The sequence below is a fragment of the Perissodus microlepis genome, chromosome 2 (assembly GCF_051167445.1).
Source record: "Perissodus microlepis isolate ML-2025 ecotype Zambia chromosome 2, ASM5116744v1, whole genome shotgun sequence".
Classification (NCBI taxonomy): domain Eukaryota; kingdom Metazoa; phylum Chordata; class Actinopteri; order Cichliformes; family Cichlidae; genus Perissodus; species Perissodus microlepis.
Genome location: NC_140462.1, coordinates 2780472 through 2805757, shown reverse-complemented (window position 1 = coordinate 2805757; position 25286 = coordinate 2780472). Strand labels below are relative to the sequence as shown.

General features: G+C 40.9%; 1 protein-coding gene across 2 annotated transcripts in view; it reads right to left on the bottom strand.

Moving 5' to 3' along the window:
* Positions 1-25286, bottom strand: part of aff2 (AF4/FMR2 family, member 2) — a 189934-nt gene that overhangs the window by 57067 nt on the left and 107581 nt on the right. For both annotated transcript variants that reach the window (XM_084940141.1, XM_084940148.1), the window contains exons 7-10: positions 23581-23617; positions 20896-20956; positions 15236-15290; positions 2862-2899 (exon numbers count right to left, since the gene is read on the bottom strand). In XM_084940141.1, the coding sequence (XP_084796267.1) occupies positions 2862-2899; positions 15236-15290; positions 20896-20956; positions 23581-23617 (191 nt within the window). The remainder of the gene's footprint in view (positions 1-2861; positions 2900-15235; positions 15291-20895; positions 20957-23580; positions 23618-25286) is intronic.

Genomic DNA, 25286 nt, shown 5'->3' with positions numbered 1-25286 from the left:
CTCTGCCTATTAGATATATGTTCAGTGAAGAATGCAATTAGTGGCAACAACAGAAGCACAATTAAATACATAAAAAAAGATGAACCAGGTGATCTTACCGAGCTTGTCTTGGAAAAGCAAATATGTTTGGCACAACAGTGCAGATCATAATTCTGATTGCAAAAGCTGCCAGACACGACAGACTACAAAAAAATCATGAATTCATTAATTATTACAAAAAGAACAACACCAACAAATATGCAGTCCTCTGGAGAAAGCTAGACTCATCATCGATGACTAAAACATTTGTTTAATCAGCCCTAAACCTGAACTTCTGATATCACAATGCTCTTTATGACTGCTGGCCAATAAACAGCTTCAACTGTGAAAACAGAAATGGAAACTGAAAACACTGACAGTCTTCAAGAGATTGTTTTTGGACCCATCCATCCACCCCAACATCCTGCCATGGTGGAGCATCGCTCGGCAACATCATCTCTCACCTTCTCCTTTGCTCCCGTTATTATACAACCCCTAGATGGTTGCAGCTGTTATAATAAAACTATGTTTTATAATCAACTGCTTCCATAATTGCTCAGTCACACTGGGGTAAAAACAGTACAGGAACATCGGTGCATCTCGGAAAAATTCATGGCTGCCCTGAACATGCAACACCCTCAGCTTCAGTCTGTGGGTGACAACTTTAGACGGTTAGTCCAGTACACAGGAGGCGAGAGGCGACCTGTTTCGACTGAAATGTTTCTCATTATTCTCAGACAGACTGGCAAAGATTTGCTAATCATTTCTGTCTAATTTATAAATGCTATCCCAGTTTGTTCCACTATGAATGCAATAAATGCAACTTGTCTACGGTGTCTTTTCGCAGTAAGCGATACAACTCAGCTGGTTGCCGACTTGTAGTACTTTGGTTATATTCTTATATGAAGCAGCCGTGTCACTCTGCAGTTAAACTGCCATCCTGCAGCAACTATGTCACTATTTATGGAGGAGTTTCTGTTTCAAATCTACGAGGCTGGTTGGAAACTGAATGTAACCAGTTAAGTTTCTCTTTAATGTGAATTTATGCATACAGATTTGACATTTTTACCAATTTCTTACAGCTAATCACCACATTAACAGACACAGGTCGCATGTAATTGTTAATTTAACCCCATCCAGTGTCAATCTGATAACAGTGGACTAGTGCAGACCTGGTCCCTGTCTTCAAAGCCACCATTACAAAATGCAAGAAGATCACGAGTACATTGCACATGGCCACAATAATTTGATCATGCAACCACAGTTTTCCATAGTGTGACTGTGATACTAACAACCTATTATATGGGAGGAAAGTATCCAAACTCTGATACACTCAGAGGTAACGGAGCCACAGCGGTGCAGCTCTTTCACCTCACAACAGAAGAATCTTTTCCTCCCACAGTCCAAAGACATCCATGTTCGGTTAACTAGCTATTCTAAATTGGCCGTGATTGTGAAAGTTTGCCTGTTTGACTAGAAAACCTGTCCAGAGTGACCCCAGCTTCTCACCCTAAGACTGCTGGGATATGCTCCAGACCCCGACCCCCAGTGGTTGACAACCTTAGCACAAGAGCTGCTGAGGCTGGGAGGTCCCTCGCTGCAGAGTAATGATTAACAATGTGGTGGAAAAAAAATAATGAATTGAAAAGAAAACAAATCAGGAACAACGTGTTCATTAATTATGCAGGTCTTAAATCATTTGTACATGTGCCACTTAACCAGCTGAATCAAGAATAAGCTGTTCATTTACTACAACATACCGCAGGACGATTATTACTGATGCTTGATCTACAGTAACAACTAGCAGAAATAAGATTACGCTAATGCACAATGCATTACACCCCATAACCCAGGATAATAAACAAAAAAGGAAACGCTGGAAACTCAAAAAGCATCGATAACAAGGTGCCCTACACTCGAACGAACAACAGAAGCATCTAAATGTTAAATGTGTGTTAAGCTGTAACGAGACCACATTTATTAAAAAAAGAGCCTGAGGAAATGTTAGTCGCTGACCTTCAAACATAACGCATGCATGCGTGTAGGCAGGGTTTTATGTTTCCTCCTCAGAGCCACAGTCTACACGCAGAGTCCCTGCAAAGTCTCCCTGCGATACAAATAGCGAGTCTGCTGCCTAAATCTGAATGTTAGAGCTGAAGCGTGCGGGCCGCTGACTCTCCTTATCAAGTGGACACCTGTTGCCGCAGATGTTTCGGTGAATTAGAGGCGCAACACCTGCAGAAGACTTAATAGCGGCTGCATTTGCGATTAACTTCATATAGCAAAAAAAGCCTAAAAATCAAACAACGTCCCGCTAAAACGTTGGATATTTACTGAAGCGAGACGTGTTAGACGCTGAGGGTTGTGTGAGCCGGCTCTGCACTCCTAAACCGTGCTTTCAAAAACAAGTACACAAAGACAGACACTGACCACAGCTACCTCAATTGCCTGTTTCAGGGCAAGAACAGTTATTTATAGCTTGTTGTTTGGCTGATATTGAAAGTCACACACTCCATTAACCTCACACCCTCTGCCAAAGACTCGCTGGCTGCCACACCATATAGAAGCATGATGCCCTGGCTACTTGACTTAATGCAGGCCATATGTGGATCTGCCTTATTCCTCTCTGCCAAAACAACAAGTAATACACGACATCTGACTGCGGTCTTACTTAGCCCAGGTTGCTCTCGGTGGCAGAAGAGCAGCTTGCACGCCAGCTCTATTGTGAGTGCTATTTTCTGTGAGGATAAAAACGAGGCTGCAGAGTGCAGTCCATCCGCTACGTGGAATTAAGACGAGCAAATCACCTCGTTACAAATACAGCGTTTGGTTATTTGTCTTACCTCAGGGCTGCGGCTCTGGCTTTAGGCTTGTCGGACACCTGTCGCAAAAAGAAACAACAACAAAAAGAAAAAATCAGAAGTCATGTTCATAGATTACGTTTAACTATCGAGACAGTGATGATGGTGAGAACACGACGTGTGATAAACGTCACTGACTTTACTCGCCGTCTGATTAATGTTCTTATTAAGAAACAAATGAAAGCTTGTTCATTTTTTAAAACTCCAGAGTGTGACGGATGCAGTTATTCCACAATCGGAGGACGAGCGAGGAGCGACGTGCCTCTATCGATCACCTAATGGTTCGATTCAAATCAATTCCAGACAGCGCTGATAAATTGATCAATGCGCTCATTTGGTTGGATTAAATGATACTAGGCACTGTGTCAAAAAAGAGAAATAAAATCAACCCAAATCGTCACAGTCTGTGTAACTATGTATCTCTAAAACATCTTTTAGTAAACATCAGAAACAGGGTTGTAATATTCGTTACATTTATTGAGCACAAAAAACCCACCAAAAAATACGACACAGCCGAGCTCGCTCTCAGGGCAGCATTTACTTTTAAAGCAATAGTATCTTATTTTGTTTTGCTTTCTTTGTTCTTTTTAAATACTTTAAATAGCAAAAGCTGCTCTTTGCACGTGTTAGACTGCACTACAGATGTCTTACCATTCCCTTAAAAGTAAATGCTGCTCAGAGAGCGAGCTGGCTTGGCACAGGATTATTTTTGTAGATATAAAACATATGTTGCATAGTTTAACTGCATAGTTTTTTCATAGTTTAGTAAAATTTGTTTAAACATTTAATATTAAACATCAGGGAAAAAAGTTGTTGATCACAAGTTTATTTTATTTTCCAACAAAAAGTTAGTCGGGAATGATTAGAACCTGTAACATACACAACAAAGACTCTCCCTATGTCGTTTCCTATTGGTCTGTATGTTTTCAATACAAACAACGGCGATGCTATTCGATGCTTTTAAATAGCGACATAGAGCATTATTGTTGAGAGGTCAAAGGTCAAATGTATGACAGAGTATTTTAAGATTAAATTTGAAATCCTAGTTTGAGAAAAGTTGAGATTACAGTTGTCCTTTCCAGCTGCTGCACTCAGTGTAGATGAGTGAGTGATACGACCCCCTCTGTACTGAGGACGGTGTAACCATGTGTGTGTGTTGCTTTTCTTAATTATTTTCCAGAAAACACAAACTATCTTTTCACCTTCTTAGCCTCACCTTCCCTCGATCAGCTCTCCTCTATTAGAAGAAGAACTTCTTGTCATTAAAATGACAGTAAACCTCGATTTTCTCCTCATCGTCTCTTCCTTTACGCCCTCTCTTCCGTGCTTCCTCCCTGCCCTCTCTCTTCACTCCGAGCCTCTGCTTTATTTCTATTCATACTTTTCCTCCTTTCAGCAAAAAGAATGTGGGGGGGGGGGTGATTAAGCATGCCAGTGAAGCCTTTTCCTAACCTCCACCTTCTCCCCCGTCCTCTCTTCCTCCCTCTGACGCCTCCCAGTCGTTTTTGCGCATGGCTACATCAATTAGAATGACAAAACAAAAACAGTAAACTCAATTCCCACAAATATCAGCCATTAATTTTTCTTCAAGCACTGTAACCCAACAATTAAAATGAATTACTCAAACAAAAACAGGACCTTTTCTTCCCTCCGGCTTGTTGTTGTTTTCCCCCCACTCTCTCTCTCTCTCTCTCTCTAGGAATAAGGTGATTAACTGGACCAGTGAAGTTTCTGATAGATCGATGCGGAGCTGGAGGCTAGAACAACAAACCTCCTCAGATCTTTGGCTTTGGGAGGCTTGCAGGGCTCATGGAGAGGATCTATGTGTGAATATATTTAGCTGGCTGGTGGCTTTACTTGGATTTAAATAAAGAACAAACCAACCAGCATTTATTCACACAATCTCCTCTGTTATAACACGGCTGCGAGCATTGTTCCCGACAAAAAGGGACAAGCTGTTTTACCAAAAGCAACACGATTCAGACCTTAAAGCTTTTCCAGACGTATATGATTATATTTCTAAAATCCCCTCTTCGCTCGCCTTTCTCGTGTGGGTGCGAGACATCTCAATGTTTCACAGCGGGGCCGGCAATACGGTCTTAACAAGGCTTTAAACACCCCCACACCAATTTAAACAGGAAGCGAACAATGAATTCTTTGCTTGTCTTGTACGGTGTCACTTTACTTTCACGTGAGAGACTTTGTAAAAGCATTTCTAACACCTGAACTCAGTTCTCGAATTTATGATGTAACTCTTGCGAGGAGGTTGCGTTACTGAAAATACAGGAGCTGCTGGATTTTCACAAGTGGAACACAAAGAGACTGTATTTTAGCATCTTTCCCTCCGATGCCAGCTGGATTTGACACAGCAAGTCCACCGAACACTTTCCTGTTCGTGAACATTATCAGTCTTTAATCTGTCCTGTTACATACACGAGCATTTCTGCTTGGTTTGATGGCTGTGATCTCAATCATGTCCAACAGACATGTGAACAAGTGTTTTTCTTTGCGATGTGTTAGCCATGATAAGGACTCACGTAGTCACTTTAACACTTTGCATTTACTCGGCAGCCTTTTGAACTCACTGATCGATGCCTTTCTATACTTCTATTTGTTTGTGCTGTCTAGCTTGCTTTGACTCGTTGTTACGCGATATTTCTATTTCAAGGTTCGTTGGTAGCCTCTGCCCTTTCCTTTCTTTTAAACTGCTGCTCTTCTGCAGGAAGTCTGCCAATCTCTGATGGAAGTCGCAGCAGTGGACATGATCTGCGCTCTGAGATCATCTAGCATTACGCCAAAAATGAACAATTGCATTTAGTTGCAAAACTGGTGATTATACAGGCACAAAAAAACCTACCAAGGCTAAAAGTAAACATATTCATTTCAAAAACCCAATTTTGAGCTTTAATTAAAGTTGTAGTGAAAGCGGTGTCCTGACACTTGTCCCGTCGTCCTTGTTCTCTCCATAAACACCCACCGTTCACTTCTTTCAGCTTTTCTTTATTTATGAGGCTGCTTCGCAATTAAACCACCCAGGACTGTGTTTTGAGGTCACCCTGTAACTATGTGCTTTAGATGATTAATAGCATGTTGCCACTGGATAGATAAAAGGTCAGAGCTGCTCACTTGTGCAACACGACATATTTTCTACACGTGTCGATTACACAGACTTAACGGCACCCCGAACACCAGCGTGCGTCTTTTTGTCGTAAAGCTCCGCTAATCAGATTTCCTTTGATGCTCTGGTTTCATGTTTCCTACCTAGTGCACATTCAAATCCTTGAGTACATCACTATGATGTGTACTGGATTTCCAGCAGTTGAAGTGTTTTCTGTGCATTTTGTAGTCTGCATGCTCATTTGCATTCTGCAGTGCACGCCAAGTGCCAAGCTAAACAGAAAGCCATTCACAGAAATACTGCTTCATAGTACTAGAAGCAAATGCTTTACTTCCTTGTTAGCTCCCTTCTTACAATCTGTGATCCGTCCCGAATATAGATGATATAGGAAGCCAATGCAAAGTGTTTTAAGACTATTTTGATAGGAAGATGTGATGTGTCACATAATAGACCTTTTTCTTCATGTAAAGACTCAGTCACAGTAAAATGATTTGGCAACTGGTGATTACACTGACAGACTGATCGATTTCTATATATTTCTTGCAAGTAGCTACAACAATGAAATATTCACCCAGAGGTTGAGTGTGCAACACCCTCAACATCTGGGCAACTTTGATATAAAAGTGACGCCACAGGTCACCTGGTGGGAGGCAACCTGTCTCCAAGCAATCATGGTCCAACTCAGACTGGCTGCAATCACTCGCAGACAGACTAGCAAAGGTTAGAAAATAACTACCATCTAATTTATAAACAATCAGCCTGAGTCAGTCTGAATGGATGAGTGCGACTTGGAGGAGGACTTATGTCATTCTGCTGCAACCTGCAGTAACAACATCACTGTTGGTGAAAAAAATTATGTTTCAAATCTGTGAGAGTTTATTTGGACCTGTGTAGATTTGGGATTTATGCCAATTTGATATTTGCTGTATTAATACAAAAAAAAACTATATTAACCCCATGGAATCACTGACTGATGCACTAACACTGTGCACTAACTGATAGTGAACTGAAAGCAGGTTGGTAGGCTGCTGTTTTATCGCTAGCTCGATGCATCAAAGTTGCTTAAAAACAACAACAAGGCAAACGATTGTGAGTTCATTGCACATGCTCACAGTCACTGTAGTCGTGCCTCAGCCTCTCGTCCCTATTACGATCGTAGTATAACTGAAATTTGTTATAAAATTTGTATTTCCTGCGCTTTCCCTGCTAGCAGAAGTCAAAACGTTTGCCATTACTATCGGCTGAACATTGATTGGCCTTTGATTGGAACGCCAATGGCTTAATCCTTGGGCAATGAACCCCGGTGACTGTAAAGGCATAGATAAAATAATACAGATCACAATGGTAACCAATGTCAGGAAAACTAAACTAAACCAACTTTTCAAACTAAAAAAAGGATATCAGCTTAATTCTATTTAAATGTTCCAGTTTCAAGACTCTTCACGCTAATTCACTGCAGAGCTATTGCTAATGTTTCGACCAACACCTGTGAGTTTCCCATGGAGACAAAGCCAACTCTCTGCTCCATGCAGTGTGCATGCAGCTCAAGTTAGTTCATGCATGCAGCTCTTTTAACCTTTACCAACCAGCTCTGTCAGGCTGGCATGTTTATCTCTTTAGACCTGATTTCCTCCACAGATTCATCCGAAAGCTGCGCAGCTAAAACTGATCTCCTCCAGCTGCATTTTCCTGAATTTAATATTACAGCGTCGTGTAACATTACTCAGCCTACGCACAACAAAACTCGTCTGCATTCAGTATTACTGTAGCTAAGCCACAGTGCAGCAGGCGTGATGTGTTTAAGGCTTCCTTTCTGCTAGACACTTTTCCCAGCTGCAACTGTGCCTTCATACAGAGACGGAACTTTTAAGCCCGACTTTGCTCTGACCAAGGTGATCTGTCATCACGAGCTCGCAGAGAGAAAAAGAGAGAAACACAGGCAGATAGAGACAAAGGACGGTCCTGCAGCGGTAATTGGGTTGCTGTTTTTCTGTCAGTTTCTAAAGTCATTAGGAACATCTCTCTCTTTTCTGCCCTCACTCCTTTCCTCATCTCCCCCTTCCTCTGCTCCTTCTTTCAATTCCCTCCTCTCCTCCATCTCCTTTTGCTCTGTGCCAAAAACATATTCATCATACTCCTCTGCTGCCCTCACAGTGTTGTGCCACGGCATACTAATGACACTGTGCATCCGTGTGTGTGTCTCTCTTACACACACACACACTCTGTCAGCATGTGTTTATATTTATGTGTTTGCTGGTGCAAATGCTTGTGAGGCAACGTCTGCATGAGTACACTGTATGTGCATCACTCTATGTATATGTGCGCAAATGTGTAGTACATGCAAGCATATATGTGTGTGTGTCAGTTATGAATGTGTGCGTGTTGTGTTTTACTTCAGGCTAAGAAAGCTTGATAATACACCGTGCACTCATTTGCCATAAGCCTGTTAAGAGCATGCACGGAAAAATGCCACCAAATACATCTCAGCCTCGCTGTCATCTGGTTTTCTTTCCCTCTTTCTCCGTCTTTTCCTCCTGTCTGTGTTGTTTTCACTCTGTTTGGTCTCTCTCCCTCTAACTTATTCAGTTCCTTTCCTTCTTTCGCACCTCCCTCTCTGTTTATCTAAATCAATCCCAGTGTCTGTCTTGCACACAGGCTGACAACAAAATAAAAAATACAGAGCGTGAGAGAGAAAGAGAGCGACTGAATGTATGGTGAAAACAGTCGAATTAGACTTAATCCTGTGTCCTTTTTTGCATATATTCAATATATCAAAATGTCAAATATCTCTTTCGCTAACACACATAATAAAAAGAAAATTTGCACAGACAAATGAAGCCTGTAGTTTTTGTTACCTACACACGAACAATACAACAAAAAGTCCCTCATACACTGCTGCCTTTCCCCTCGCTCTTTTTAATTCTGCTGGGACAATATGTCAGCCACAAATGGGAGATTGGAGGAAAACCATTTGTGTTTGAAACTTTGCTGCATAAATAAAATCCATAGAGGATGTTTCCAGCCCCTGTCAAGGTGTTGGCTGCTTGGCTTCATCTTCAAATGGTTCAATTAATTCTGAGTAAAACAGGTTTGTGTTTTTTCTTAAATACAGAAAGACGGAAAAATCCAGTTTTAACGTAAAGGCATTCAGACACTTCGTTAAATCACCTTTAGCAGCAACGTCAGCCTCAAATCTTCGTTTCTTGTTAGCTGAGATTTCTTCTGGTGTTTCTTTTATCCCGTCTCCCTCCCATCACCCCCGGCTGGTCGCAGCAGATGGCCCCGCCCCTCCATGACCCTGGTTCTGGCTGGAGGTTTCTTCCTGTTAAAAGGGAGTTTTTCCTTCCCACTGACTGTTGGGGTTTTCTCTGTACAGTTGTAGAGTCTATGCCTTACAAAGCATCTTGAAATGTCTGTTTTCTTTTATTTGGCGCTATATAAATAACATTTTATTTAATTTAATTGAAATTCTTGAGCCTTTTGGGAATCTTCCATACGACTGTCTGTGACCTTCTATAATGCTCTCCCACCTCCACGTCCAGTCAGGAGCTTTTAGAACCGAGGACGTTCTTTAGTACCTTTAGTACCTTTAGTACCTCAAACCGAGTGAACTGCTGATAGCTCCAAACAACTTCAGTTTCAAACATCATACTTTCAGCGCTGCAGAAACATACTTGCAATTTTCCCCAGATTTATGCTTTACACAATTCTCTCTCGCAGGTCTAAAGTCAATTCGCTCATGACTCCCAAGGCTTGTTATTCACTCTGACACACTATCAGCTATGACTGCTATATCCAGTCATTTTGGCACATTTACGTGAAGTCATTGAAGTACCTCAAGAACAGCTGACAAAGACCAAATGTCATGTTAAAGGACCAGAAAACCTTTTCAAAGATGGTGTTTCTTAGTTATTTCTCAGAAATTAATTAAATGATGGTGTCTTACGTGTAGATTGATGATAAAATAAATAATTGAATCTAGTTCAACAAGACAAAATGCTGATGTCACTTATTGGTTCAGGACACTGTAAGTTAAGGCCTCAGTGTGACTGACGCCACATTCATTAGAATTAGCAGACAGTGACTGGGTAGAGCTGCCTGTGTCAGCACAGTCAAAGGGGCCACACATCTTATTTTAACCCATAAGAATATAGAAAGGAATGAGAATATGAAGGAGGAAACCAGCTATAGAACAAACTGTTTTTGTAGCAGGCTTTATTTCTTTATATGGATAAAGCTGTGCATATGGAGACTGAGTGGCCAACAAGAACGGCAGTTTTTGGCGCTTCTACCTTGGCTTCATTTTTCAGCTTTGGCTGAAGGTGGCTTATATGACAAGTAGGACTCGCTAGTTGTTCCAAATCTCATTCGATTGGATAAATATATGCATACAAACTCAGTGCAAACGATGCAAGCAATCAAATGTATGCTACTGACATACAATCATATGAAAAAGAAAGTTTTTCACAGTACTCTGAGGTTTGCAGACAATCGTTCATGGATATCTTATTTATGGTCTCGCTATAATGTTTTGGTTGAGTTCTGGACTTTGACTGAATCATTGTAGATTTGTTGCTGTGTTTGGGATCACTGTCAGACACACGACCTCACATTTGACTCCAGAATACGATGATTACAAGGTGCCCAGGTCCTGTGGCTGCAAAACAAGCCCAAATCATCACCCCTCCAGCACCGTGCTCGACAGGGTGTTTGTGCTGTCGTAGATGGCCAAACATCTCCACTTCTGTCCTGTCTGTCCAAAGGACATTGTTCCATACGTCTTACAGTTGTGTGCAGACCTAAGCTGCGATTCCATTTCTTTTTCTTTTAGAGAGAAGACGTTTTCTCCTGGAAACCTTTCCAAACAAGCCATAGTTGTTCAGTATTTTTCTAATTATACTGCCACTTACTGCAATCCTGAATGCACACATTACACAAACTTAAACCATTATAAATGACCTGCCATCATTTATAATTATAATATCTACCATCATGGTTATTATACAATCAGAAGGCCAGTTAAAATGGGATGAGAGGAATCGGTATCTTCATTAACAGAAAACATCTCACAGACTCTTTGATGAGCGCTGATATCTGTGTGCACAGTGGGGAGGGGGCAGCAGCACGACCCCCACTGACTGCTTTGAACTCATCTCTGGCATCATTAGCGCGTGATGACAGTGATTAGAGGAGAAAGGGCCACCGTGCCAATTTCCATACTGAAAAACAAGACAGGAAGAGCAGGACGACCGCACGCAAATATGCAAAGTTTCCCAGAGTGACAAAGCCGACCTCTTTAGTCAGTGAATAGTGGATAAAAAATGCTGATACACCCCCACAACAGGACACATCACCTCTCCAAGGTTTGTAAACATCAGACCAGTGATGGAGAAGGTACCACCAATACTGACATTCTGACCTTTAATGACTACGCTTGGTGTTTTTTAGCCCCAGAATTAGCATGCGGAGCCACCAGAACACTAACTGACCTACTGTATTTAATTACAAACACTTAATAAATTGAACAATTTAAAAAGCTATTACAGAATGATGAATTAAATTAGCATCTAAATGATTCATTACAAAACTTAAAGTAAAAACCAAAAGATCGCCAGTAATTAGTCACTCAATAAAGTCAATAAATAAAGTACGGGAGGAGCCTTCACTTTCTTTTCTCCGTGTCTGCTTGTTACTGGAACATCTCACTTTCCTGCATGTCTGTGTTTGGTTTATTGCATTTTAATAGGAAAAAATAAACAATCTCACCAGAAATTACATGTATTAGTTTTCCTGAAGCTTTTGATCATATTGCACATTTTCTTCAGCATGAAGTTGCACAATGTTAGTCTTGATGTGTAGTGTGAGATAAATGTCAGGTTAAACTTACAGTTATTATGTAATAATAACAACTAACTGACTCTTCTAAAGTGTAAATGTCAGTCAGTATTTATACTGTAAAACCGGAGTCGTTCCCCCTGCACCCTGCATGACTTCAGTATAAACCTGTAGCCAGCTTTGTTGTACTTTGATTTCCAGCTGTTTGTGACATCACAGTGAGGGGGCAGCTTGCAATCAGATTTAGTCTTCCTTAGCGCCTCGTCCCTGAGCCTGGCCCGTCAGATCTGACCCAGCGTTTTGTGTATTGTTGATTTCTTATGTTAATATTATGTTAAAATCACGTGTTCTCCATAAGAAAGGGTAGACTTAAGTTATTTTGTAATACTCATCAGCAGTGTTGTTCAAGTTACTTGAAAAAGTAATTAGTTACTTATTACTGATTACTTCTCCAACAAAGTAATCCTGTTACATTACTGATTACTTATTTTCAAAAGTAATTAGTTACATAGTTTCTTAGTTATTTTTCAAAAACATGATACACAACCTGAATACGTAATAAACCAACAGACCAATTCTATTTTTTATCCATCATATAAAATTGAATCAAATGGAAAATTCTCTTTTTAAAATAATTAGTTTACATTTTTTAATGTTATGCACATTGCATCAAGTAAAAATTGAATTATATGCAACAGTCTTTGACTTGAAGAAATTCTTTAACATTTAAACCTATTTTCTGAATATTCCAGCATATAAGATTTGAAGTTACATTTTTCACTGTAGAAGGAAGTTTGTGTACGGCGGACACTAATGTTTTTGTCACTTTTTACGCAATAAAATGTAAAGTAATATAAGTCCGTCCCATTTTTAATGCTGTGTGGTCGTACTCTCTCCTGCACTCCATATTATCCATTGTTGATCTGCACACGTCCGTCGCTGCCATGGACGTCGCACGCTCGAACGTCACCATCATGAGACGCTCTCACGAACAAAATCACGGTTTGGTAACGTAGCGTGCTTACAGGAAAGTAACAGTAATCTAACTTATTTTGCAATAGTAATCCATAACATTAATTGTTACTTGAAAAAAGTAATCAGATTACAGTTAATTGTAAAACGTTACTGCCCATCTCTGCTCATGAGATAATGCTAAGTTTGGGTTACGTTTCCACTCAGGCCTTCTGTGTTAGTTGTCGTGTGTTTCTTGTCTGCGTGTTTCATGCTGTCAAGCCTGAGTTGTCATGTCTGCGTCTCTCAGTGTTTCCTGTTTTATTTTGAAGAGTCAGGTGTCTCTTGTTTTACTTCCCCTGCGGTGTCATTATGCTGATTTGTGTCAGCTGTGTCCCCAGGTCTTTCCACTTTCCCTGATCACCTCCTGTGTGTATTTAGTCTGTGTGGTCCATTCAGTCTTTGTCAGGTCGTCTGTTTTCTTCCCTTCATGTCAAGTTTCAGGTCATTCATGATTCTGTTCAGGTCGTGCTCAAGTTTCGTGTTCGTGTTTATTCTCATAGTTTCCTCCTCTGAGTCATATTCATGTTTTTGTCACAGTCATCATAGTTAGGGATGGGTACCGGTATCCGGTGCCATCATGGCACCGGTTCTGACATAAACTGTAGTAACCAGACCGAAAAGCAGCGCACATTTCGGTGCTTCATTTCGGTGCTTTGTTTTTCCTGAGCTGTGATACACTTTAGATTCTAGCCAATCATTTTACGTTTCCGAGGATAGTAGGCGGGTCCAGGTACGTACGTTCTTTTAGAGCAGAGCTACAGATTAAAAACGCCCAAGGCGAAGCGGTCAAAAGTCTGGCTGTACTTCACAGCAAAATATGCAAACTCAGCAGCCTGCAACAAGTGCTTTAAGCTGATACTGTGATACTGTCAAAGAAGGTAACACCTCAAATCCGACGAAACACCTGGCGACGCATAGCGTTTTTTTTTTAAAAGCCGAGAAATGCTCCGTATTTGATAGCTTGCTGCGAGACCTCACACCGAGCACATCTACTGCGGGTGTGGTGCCTGTTATCGGACCCAGAGTTTGGAACATCCCCCAAGAACCCGAAGAGGAGAGTCCTGGCCCCTAGCCCTGCCAGTGTAGCAGGAATGATGAGGATGATGATGGCAGCAGCCGTTCTTCTCTGCGTGAGTAGCTTAATGTTGTTCGTGTGTAATTTACGTTGAGTAGGCTAACCACGTTATTACATTAATGCATGTAAGGTGAACTAGCAAACACCGTCGTAGTTACATGCGGCTGTCTTCTTGTTTGATGGCAGATGCTCCCTTCACCCTGGCCAAAAAGGCTAAAACGACCAAAGAAAAAGAGGGAAACAGTTAAACATGAGAGGTTTTTGGACAAAGTTGGTGTTTTTTCCATTGATTAAGCACTGCTTCCAGCCAAGAGTGATGCCATATATACCCCATAGCTGCAGAAAAGACTAACATTGTTATCTTTTTACAAAAAAAAACAGCTGAACATGAGAGGTTTTTGGACCAATTTTGTGTTCTCCATTCTTTAAGCACCGGTTCGAGCACCGTTTAAGCACCGGCGCCGTTTCAAAAGTACCGGTTTGGCACCGGTATCGGATAAAACCTAAACGATACCCATCCCTAATCATAGTTTATTTTTTTCCAGTATAGGTTTTAGTTTACTTTCCGCCCCAGTTCGCCTTTTGCTTCTTTTGTTTTGTATTCATGCTAATCAGCCACAATAAACGTCTCGCCCTTTGTTTAAACTTGTGTTTTTTCTCCCTCCGTGTCCAGATGACATGACCCGACTTTGCCGTGTCATTCATGAAGAACAAAATACCTTTGGGTACGGCACTGACATCCAGCACCTATAAACAGTGTTACTCCTGATTTTTATTTAATGCTTCATAAACAGGAAGCAATCGTTTTGAGGAAAATGCAACTGAAATATATAAACTCAAAGGTTCATTTATCCATATAATGAATCGTTAAAGAAAAGCGCTTGATATAAACTGAATGCAGTCAATTCCATTAAATCTAACATTTTGCAGTGTACTCATGTAACTCATAGGAAGATTTACATGTGATCCTATTACTTAAAGTAAGTCTTCGAGTATGTGGGCACTTTGGGGGCTCAGTATCCTTCACATGGAGTCCACAGTCAAAGCTGATGCAAGTTTCTAAGTATCTATCTTTTAAGCTACTGTAATACAAGACATTAAGTGACAAATGGAAGGAAAAATGAGGACGAATTATGCTTTCAGAAACACTGACAACTCCCAGATGAATGAATTAACAAATGTGACACAACCACAGCTGAATTTACTGCGTGCTATGCTAGTAGATGAAACGCTGACGGACAGATGGAGAAGAAGCCGGAGCGAGGGATCATATGCAGCAGCTGAATAAGAGGACGGACAGCAGAGGGAGCTCACCTGTTGTTCGGCCTCTTCCTCGTCGCTGCTGATCTTCAGGTCATCCTCCAACATTCTGCACAGAGACACAGAGACATGTGTTATTGCTGCCGTGACCTCCTGTCTGCTTGCATTAGTTCGATTATGGCAAGTTGTGATCTGCGATTCCCTTTCAAGAGCCTTTTTTTTTGGTCAACGGATTAATTACACAGCAAAAAAAAGCAGCAAGCTGGTGGTTCATGTTGGGGAATGAGGAAGCGGACATTCACAGCTAAAAACCTACCAGATGTTCAGCTTTTAGAGCTCAGGGATTGTTTTTTCACCTGGAAACTTTCTGTCTGACAACTGCTGACCTACGGCCAAGAATTTCTTGGAAACAAAAGAGGAGGTACTCGGCAGACACGGGCCCTTCATCACGATTGCACGCTGATTTTTTAAAGAGGTTTCTAATTGGAAAAAGAACCTGGTCGTTGCCCCGTTTCTCCTATTCTCGTGTTTGTTTTGCTCTCCCTGTGCGAGAGATCAACTGCTAACAATACAGCTCCAATGAAAGAGATATATAAGGCGCAGTCGATAACATGACCTCCCTCACAGCATCACCTGCTCCTTACCACACAAATTATTCAGTATTTATGTGCTGTGGATTGGCAAGTTCCCATGTTTTATTGCTTTATATAAACCCTCCACACAAACTACTGTTATTTTAAGCTTGCACTGCTATTGTTATGACAGGAGAATCCCCTAAAGGGATTTTTACTGCCTCACGAACCACTCTTGTCAGTGCTTGCACCACTGAAAAATACTCCCCAGTGTTGTGGTGTTTTCAGATGGGGCTGTATGAGTCGTGAATAACCGAAGCACAATAAGAAAAAGCTTTGCAGATAAGGGGCACGGTGCTGCACACGGCGATGATAGATATGTTTGAATGAATGAATAATGGATTCATATTTTATTTCATAAGAAGGGACAGATGGAGAGAGAGAGATAGTGAGTGAGATGGAGATGATAATGATGGGGAAGTGAAGGGGAGCGAGTGGTGGTGGCAGCGACTGAAAGAGAGGGAGATGTAGGCTGAATAGAGAGAGAGGGAGAGAGAGCGAGGAAGGGAAGCATGGCAGGGAAATGAATAAAATGCACAAGAGAGAATAAGGAGGACAGACGCACTCAGATATAAATGAGTTATGGACTAAAGCATCCATGACATGCAGAGCTTAGAAAGCAGAACATCACATTTCTGCTAGGTGCAGATGCTCTTAATTGCCTTTATAAAATTGAGTCCTTTTATTGGTAAAAGTTCAGCGCTACCAGAGCTCCATCACTCGAGGAGGAGCCACAATCAAAGCCACGCTAAGCTAATTACTCAATACTTCCACATGTGCATCTGCTCACCCTGCAAATCTAAATGTACACACGGTTGCCTGGACACTCGTCTCCCTGGAGCACAGCGTAGTGCTCAGCAGATAAAGAGCCACGGTTTTCCCTTCGGAGACCAAAACAGTGCGTAAAGTGGAAGTTGGATGGAGTGGACGGATAACGGTATGCTAACGTGTTCATCGTCTTAGCATAAGTTCACTGTCAGAGTTAAGTTTACGTCTTCTTCATCACATTCGCAAGACTTTCAGAAAACTTGACCTCTGACCTGGAGGTCGAGGTCCCTGAGATTCAAAATCCGAGGTTTATACAGCTGATCACTGAAACTGTAAACTAATTTGGGTCATAGTTTGTTGTCTTTTGAATAAGATTTTTTAAGCAAAACATTAGCTGTGAATGATTAACACCGTGATTACTTACTGTACATGGTAGAAAAAAAATCTCTACCACGTAATGCAACAACACCTGCTTCATTTTAGCTTTAAGCTACTTCCTGTATCAGGTTTAGATTTATGAATTCACTTTTTTGCATTTTCTATCTGATCGAGTGTCTTCTTTGGTATAATCTTTTATATTTCTGAACTATTTTGTTTTCTGATATTGATATTAGATAATTTTTTAATCTTGTTTTTAATGTTTTGACTGCGATAAAGTATTTTTTCTTATTATTATTAATAACTGCATTTTGAAAACAAATGTTGAGGAAAGTTTTGGCAGGCTGCTATTTTAGACTTTACCTGCGTAGTAATACCACCACCTGGACCCCAGTTTTATGGTTAATGATTGCTGGACACCAAAGGTAGCACTTTTCCAATGATAATGTTGGGGTTTGTGTTCTACCTGTAAGGAAACTGGTAATGATTTTTGGTGTAAACTTATTTAACTGGCATCTTTGGCACTTCAGAGTTCCTCCTCCTATTTGGGATTCTTCAAGTGGTTTGTTTATCCTTTCTAATGTCTCTGGCTTTGTAAACCTGAAATGACAAGCTTTTATTAGCTCTCGCTAACTAGCTAGCTAGCTTAGCTCAAAATGTATTTGGCAAAATGGCTAAAGTTAGCGTAGCTGGGGTTCAACTGTGTCTGTGACTTATTTTTTAAGTGTCAGACAACTTTACTTAAAGTGTACTGCAGTAAAAAGTCTTTAAGTATTAGTGTCACGAGCTTTTTAGCATTATATTTTATTTTATACAAAGCGCTTTTTGTTGACAAATGCACCCTAACCAAGGTGTTATCTGTGTTTCTGAGCCAGCAACGCTCAAACACTGGCTTCACTAAAGGAGGGTTTTTCATACATTTGCCTAAATGAATATCATGTGATTGGATCACAGTGTCACAAAACTCCTTACTCACTGCTCTATCGACTATAATGAAACAGTAGAATTCACTGTGTTTTTCTTATTGGGCGTTAAGGTACTGAGCCTGTTGGAGAGGGATTACAGCTGGATGAGTTTTCTGTAAAGCCAGACATAGTAAACATTCAGCAAAGAATATAGCAATTAGCCTAAACAGCTCATTTACTGTTGAATAAGACGAGGTAGGCCTATTCATTATCGAGAACATTTTACGCCTGTTGAGCATCACAGTGAAAACAGAGAATGGCCTAATGGCAGCAGTAAACTAGGCATTGTTTTTAACCAATAACAATTATTTCACCCTAATAAACAACGCAGCATTTATGTTTGAATACAAGATTGGGGGGAAAAAATGCGCTGTGGGGTATACATGAGTAATCAACAGGAAAGGGCTTATCAGCTTTGAAAGCTTAGCATAAAACGGCACAGAAAGCACTGCAGCTCCCACAGACTTCATCCTAATGGAGATATAATTAACTATTTAACTGCATATCTAAAGTGAAGGAAATGAGAACTTACATTTTGACCTGGGACTTTAATCAAACCATCCAGCTGAATTACCGCTAACTTACAAGACTGCCTTGACTTTTTCTTAAGTTGCAGGATTTTTGCATCATCTCCTACCCATCAAGTCTTTTTTAGGAGAGTGCTTTTTGACGCCATCCTCACCAAATACTCTCTAACCCTTAAATGAGGTTTTTAATAAAGTGTATAAATAATGCATCACACTTGACACTTAAAAACTCTCATTACATGTAGTAACACGAGAGTTGTACTACTTTATATGATATGGTGTGACAGCAGATCAAAATCCTCTTCCTTAGATACTGAAATATCTTTAACAAGGAGACTAGCGTTTGCAGGACAGCAACCATTAAAGACAGCAACAGGTCAGCACGGTCGCAGACCTGGTCCCTGACTTCAAAGCCACCATTTCAAAGGCTACGAGACAGCGAGCACGCTGTTGCAATAATTTTATTTGTGGCTCAGTCTTCAAACACTGTTTTTCCTGGTGTTATAGTAGCACTACAGAGATTAGACTTTTAGGGAATAGGACAGAAAAAATATGGGTCATAGTATTATCATCTTTGGCACTACAGAGTTCCTCCTCCTATTTGGGATTCTTCAAGTGGTTTGTTTATCCTTTCTAATGTCTCTGGCTTTGTAAAGCTGAAATGACAAGCTTTCATTAGCTCTCGCTAACTAATTAGCTAGCTAGCTTAGCTCAAAATGTATTTGGCAAAATGGCTAAAGTTAGCATAGCTGGCGTTCAACTGTGTCTGTGATTATTTTTAAGTGTTAGACAACTTTATTTAAAGTGTACTGCAGTAAAAAGTGTTGAAAAACTACAAACATTCCACAGCTTTGTTCTTTGTTCTGCAAAAAGCAGCTTGCTACATTGTTACAGCATTATACTGTATATAATAAAGACTGATTTAAAAAGAAACTTCTGTGTAATTAAACAGTTTGTGGCTGCTGATAAACATTACATGCAAGCTATTTTAAAGAATTATGAAACCCTGATATGAATAAGCAAAAGAGAAGAGATGGATACATATATAGACGGAGTTTAATTTTAACTTGTTTAATTAGTTAAGAAACAACTTTCAGGATAAAGTCTAAGTATATTTAGCAGATGTATTGCTGACTCATTTACTGACCACCCCTTCTTCTCACATTTTAGGTTACCAGGTAGCCAGTTAGTGTCGTTTTCCATGATTGAAAGAACAATGGAGAGGATGGAGAGGCAGGTAAGGTGGTAGCTGGTATACAAGTCACATGACTTCTGACTCCTATCTGGTTCCACAGTTTTCAGAATTTCTTGTGTGTCACTTTTCAGTTAGAGTTAGGGAAACTGCTGCTATTTGCAACAAGCTTCTCCACCAATTTCTTGACACAATTACAGACATGGAATAGCCAGTAACACAGCACAGAGGTCCAGCTTAATGACTCAAAGCAACAGATGAGCAGGTGCTAGCAAGTGGATGAGTTATTAAAAAAATCATATAATCACAGCTGGTATGACAGGGGAAAAACTCTCCATAGAAGTCAAAACCGTCTTTGTACCCAGCTGTAAATATGTTGGACATTTTTAACATGGGAGTCTGTGGGGACTTATCTGGAGCCAACCTCAAGCAGCACCTAGTGGAACTGCAGTTTTTGCCATCTGGGACACCTTTCAAGCCTTTCAAAGCGTCAGTCATAAAAGGGGAAAAAGTCACCCCGTATGTAGTTGTCATAAAATGAGGAAATTCACTTTCAAGGTTAAAAACTGATTTTTTTGTACCAGGCTGTAAACATGTCAGTTTCATCTGTGAAGTTGGGGATTGATTCGCCTCTGGAGAGCCTAAAGGGGTGTCTGGAGAAACTGACGTTTTTTACACTTTACGTTAGCTTGATGTTTCATGCCCAGAGGTTAGCGCTTGGCTTGAGATGAGCTGAGAGACGCAGCAGTTTGATCTTACTGACATTGTTAAAATATGAACCGCCTCAAATCCAGATCAGGGTAAGTTGGGTTAAGTTACCACTGCAGGAGCTAAGCTGGCTAGCTAGCGTAATGACACTCAGTTTTATCCTTCCTTTCTCACTTGCTCTTGCGTTTTTGACTCGTTAAGCTCGTCGCGCGCAAACGTGCAGTGCAAACCGGGGTCATAACGCGGCGTTATGAGTCGAGATTTGCGCCTTTCCACTCTCATCCTGCCGTACAGCTCTGTGAGTGATGTGTGGAGTGGGTTGCAGCCAGAGATGTTGTAATATGCTCCTGGCTCACGTTAAATTAATGTGCTGCACTTTCCCGCTCTGATCCACACAATCTTTTTTTTCTCCTCCTACCACCAGTGAATTTCATCCAAGAGTCAAGTTTAATTTTACCTTGAGGCAAACGCAGCAGAAGCAGCAGGTCAGAAATTCTCAGTTTCTGTGTGTGTGTGTCAGAGAAAAAGAGAGAGATATACTCACGACTTCTGCGGTGCAGTTGGTGGTTTAGCAGCAGGCTTGTTAGCTGATACAGTACATCGCTCTGCAACACAACAGAGGACATTCAATCACTGTATCACAGTTTTGCATGTGTCAAGACTTGTGTCTGTGTGTGTTGATTAGTGTTTGACAGGAAGCCAAACTCACATCACTGTAGACCAGCAGTACTGTCACATTGGAAAATACGACACTCTGTTCCAGTGTGTATCTGTTTGCTTTGGTAACAGGATTGTGGGGTAAAAACAGTAAGTAAATGTCCTTTTGCAATAAAAGTCAAACTGAAACACTCTGACAAAAACGAGGAGATTATTTATTTTCCAAGTGGATATACAGAGGAGTCTGTGAACAGAATCCTTTTTGCTGTATTTCATATTCCAGTCAGTCGTATTTCTTCTTTTCTTACACAGAGAGGAAAAACCTGCCAGTGGGGAAATGCTTGAGCTTTATATACGGCACAAATAACTCAAAACACTACAAGATGGATTTAACAAAGAGCAACAACCTCAGAAAAGCTTTTCATGATCTGATCAACCCTGGGAGTCGGAAATACTGTAAGGTACTACATGCAGTACTGGGTGAAGTTTGCATAGAGTCCTGTGAAAAAGGAAAGTTTCCACAGGACTGTGAATAACTAAATGCATCCCATGATTCAGTAGCTTGTAGAACCACCTTTTCCACCTTTTCCAGCAATAACCTGAAGTAATCGCTTTTTGTATGACTTTATCAACCTGTGGCAAAACAGTTTTTCCTCTCTGCTTGATAGTATGTTAAAAACGGATGCAATGGATGACCAGCTGGACTCAACTATGGAGCTTTTTGACAGTGGTATGGCGTGTTGCTTTATTCTGACTGATTCATAATGACCTATTTTGTGGTTTCAGAGGTGTCTCCACACACAAACACAGGAGCCCAGAGGCCACCGGTGAAATAGACTGTATTTAAGGTGTTTTTCAACCTCTAACACCATCACCATTAACCAGACGTGTTATCTGTAAATATGCGGTATATCCATAAGGTCTTAGGAATCAAACCTTTTTACACCTGGTTCTGATATGCAATCTGCATTTGGACGCATTATCTACATAATCACATCTGATTGTTAGCATTAACACCTTGTTTTAATTATTGTCTCATTATCTCAAATCAGCCTGGAATGTAAAAAAGGTAAATGGCCTGTATTTGTATAGCGCTTTACTAGTCCCTAAGGACTCCAAAGTGCTTTACACATCCAGTCATCCACCCATTCACACACACATTCACACACTGGTGATGGCAGCTACATTATAGCCACAGCCTGGGGCGCACTGACAGAGGCGAGGCTGCCGGACACTGGCGCCACCGGGCCCTCTGACCACCACCAGTAGGCGGTAGGTGAAGTGTCTTGCCTAAGGACACAATGACCGAGACTGTCCAAGCCGGGGCTCGAACCAGCAACCTTCCAATTACAGGACGAACTCCCAACTCTTGAGCCACAATCGCCCCAGATCTAGATATGTAAATTACTCCGGCCCAGCTGGCTGACTTATCAACAATTTAATCCATTACTTTGTGCAACCTCCAACACCAACACAGGTTTTTAGATATCTAATTGTATAAACATCTTTATAGGGGCCTGTTATCCTTATTTCCAGCTCTGTATTTTTCTTCCTAAATCATACTAGAGGAGCTTTGCATGATTCACAGTTTAAAATAAGCCATATTTATGTTATACAACAGCCCCGATTGCCCAGGTCCCACAGGTTGGTTAGCAGCCAACTGACAACCACCTCTCGCTAGGGGACCTCCGTATTCCCCAGACGGTTGTGAGTGGATGTTGAAGGTTGCTGACAGTTGCTGTGGAGGATCTGGGAGCAGCACAGTCTTCTCACAGTGCCTGATTTAAGCGAGTGACAGCCAGCAACCACTTGCCAATCACTTACAGAATACCTGTGGTTGCCAGGGGGGGTTGTCAACATGTTTGTGTCACTGAGCTCACTGGCTAAAAGAATGACCTTAACTTAAAACATCTTTCTTCTGACTGGCTCAGTCATTCATTTGAGAAATGAATGACAAAGCAGCAGGTGGGTGGGGCTTCAGTTTTGTTAGCTAGAGCTGTGCTATGACCATATAAGGCCATCCCTGCTTCCTGACATCACACAGAGCCAATAATAGGGGGAAGAAACCTCAAACTCAGCATTTAAAGTGAGTCTGAAGAGCTTTTAAAGCAACATGATTGTTTGTGCATATGTTGACCTCACTATCTAAACTTCGGTTGAGGTTAACATCAATCCTCTAACAGTATTTATATGACAGAAAACGCAGGAGATCATACAACTGCTGCCGTGTGCACGCATTTTCAAGAAAGAGCTACTTTTTAAATGTTATGCATGAATTCATATACACTGTGACAGAACCTTTTACCCTCATTAATCTACTCTAATGTGATGCTGTCAGTTCAAACACAAGCCCCCGATTTCCACTCATCACGTTTGTCTGATTACTTGTTCAGATGAACCCAGGAAGATAAAAGCAAAGGTTTTTCCGACTACCCTCCTCCCGTGGCAATGATTTCATTTCAACGTCAGCTGCCTTTCTCACGTTCCTCCTGGGTGGCGTTGCCTTTAATGGCCTCGGCAGCATTAATTATGGCAGAGCTCATACGTGAGTGTTTACGCTGGGAAAACTTACTCTGGGTGTTGTAGCCCGAGGTCACATGCTGTGACTCCTAGAGAGCGGGAGAGAAGGAAAGAGAAAGCCAGAGGGAGATGAGTTGAATGAATAAACCAACAGATGTCATTATTGATTTCACAGCAGCACAAGGATGCCATTACACAGAATTCAGAGCCTCTCATCTCCCCGCGTCGACGCTCCTCCTCATTCTTAAAACTCACTGTGACGCAGGATCAGTGTGAGGCTGGAGGCTGAAGGCGCCACAACAGTCCTTCCTAATTCATTAAGTACTCGGTCAGACTTACTGCCTCTGTGTTTACATTCCTACTTCACCTCACACCAACACCAACGAGGCGCTTTGCATATTAAGAGTAATTCATAAAAGCATGAGGCAAAAAAAATCAGCCTGCTGTTTCAGGGAGAATTGTTATCGTCACCTCAGAGATAAATGTTCAATACAGCATTGCTGCTTCTTTTAATGTGACAAATCTTCTAGATATTTATATTACAAGGCGTCGTAAATCTTCTCTTTTTTGTAGCGGCAGGTGAAACTTTGAACATCGATCTTCTGAACTCTTCAGTCTGCTTTTATTGTGCCTGAACGTCACTTTTCAAACATGACAGACAAACAGTGCAGGTGAGGATACGGAGTTATTTTGCTGATGACATTTCTGTAGGTGATCTTTGTTTCCTTGACTCTTCAGCTGTGGCTGTTATCACTGTTCCTGTTAAATACACACTCAGTTTTCTTGTTTTTGATGAACGATTAAACGATAAAGTGGAAAAGCGTTCAACTTGAAGTAGTTTTTATCTTATTTATTTATTTCTAAAGCCTAAGTGATCTGCAGATCCTCAACTTTTTTCTTTTTTTATTCGACGGATGAATTTGTTCTGTTGATTACAGGCTGGCTGTCTTGAGCTCTGAGAGATAATTGAACTGGTGAGTCAAACACAGAGGACGCTGTTGGTGCTTATTAGCGGTGTTCACCTGCGGTCCTCTGCTTCACAAAGTAAGGAAGACCACGCCGTGTCAGCGGTGGAAAGAAGTCTTCTCAGACTGTTTTGTCCTTTTCCTGACTGAGCGATTAAACATGTTAAGGGACAGTAAGAATAGATGGTAATAGCTACGTTAATAAGAAAGTCTTTTGCTGCTGAGTGAACTGTCAGTAAGTTTAATTCCACTGATTAGGTGGAAACTTTGAAATCTGCCTGATTTGCTGACGTTACTTGACAATAGTTTTTTTATTACTGCTGCCAACGAGGTCATGATTTTGGTAGACTTTGCGTTTCAGTCTGTCTGTAAACATGATAGCTCCAAAACTTTTGAATTAATTATGATAAAACTTTGTAGGGGTGTAGAGCGGGGTCACGTTAGCAATCCATTAAAATTTGCCTTTCATCCACAACTTGTGCATCAACTTAATGATTTATTGGTAAAAATCTGACAAAAAGCCGAAAAAAATGAGAAACTTTTATACCAACAACAACCAAAGGTGTTGTTTAACATGTGGAAACCTTTTTTTTTTTTATTATGGCTGATATGACAACTTGATAGATGATTTTAAATATAAATAAATAAATAAACAAATAAATAAATATCTCTACTTTTAAGATTAGGCTTCAAACTTTCCTTTTTGATAAAGCATATAGTTAGGGCTGGACCAGGTGACCCTGAATCCTCCCTTAGTTATGCTGCAACAGGTGTAGGCTGCTGGGGGATTCCC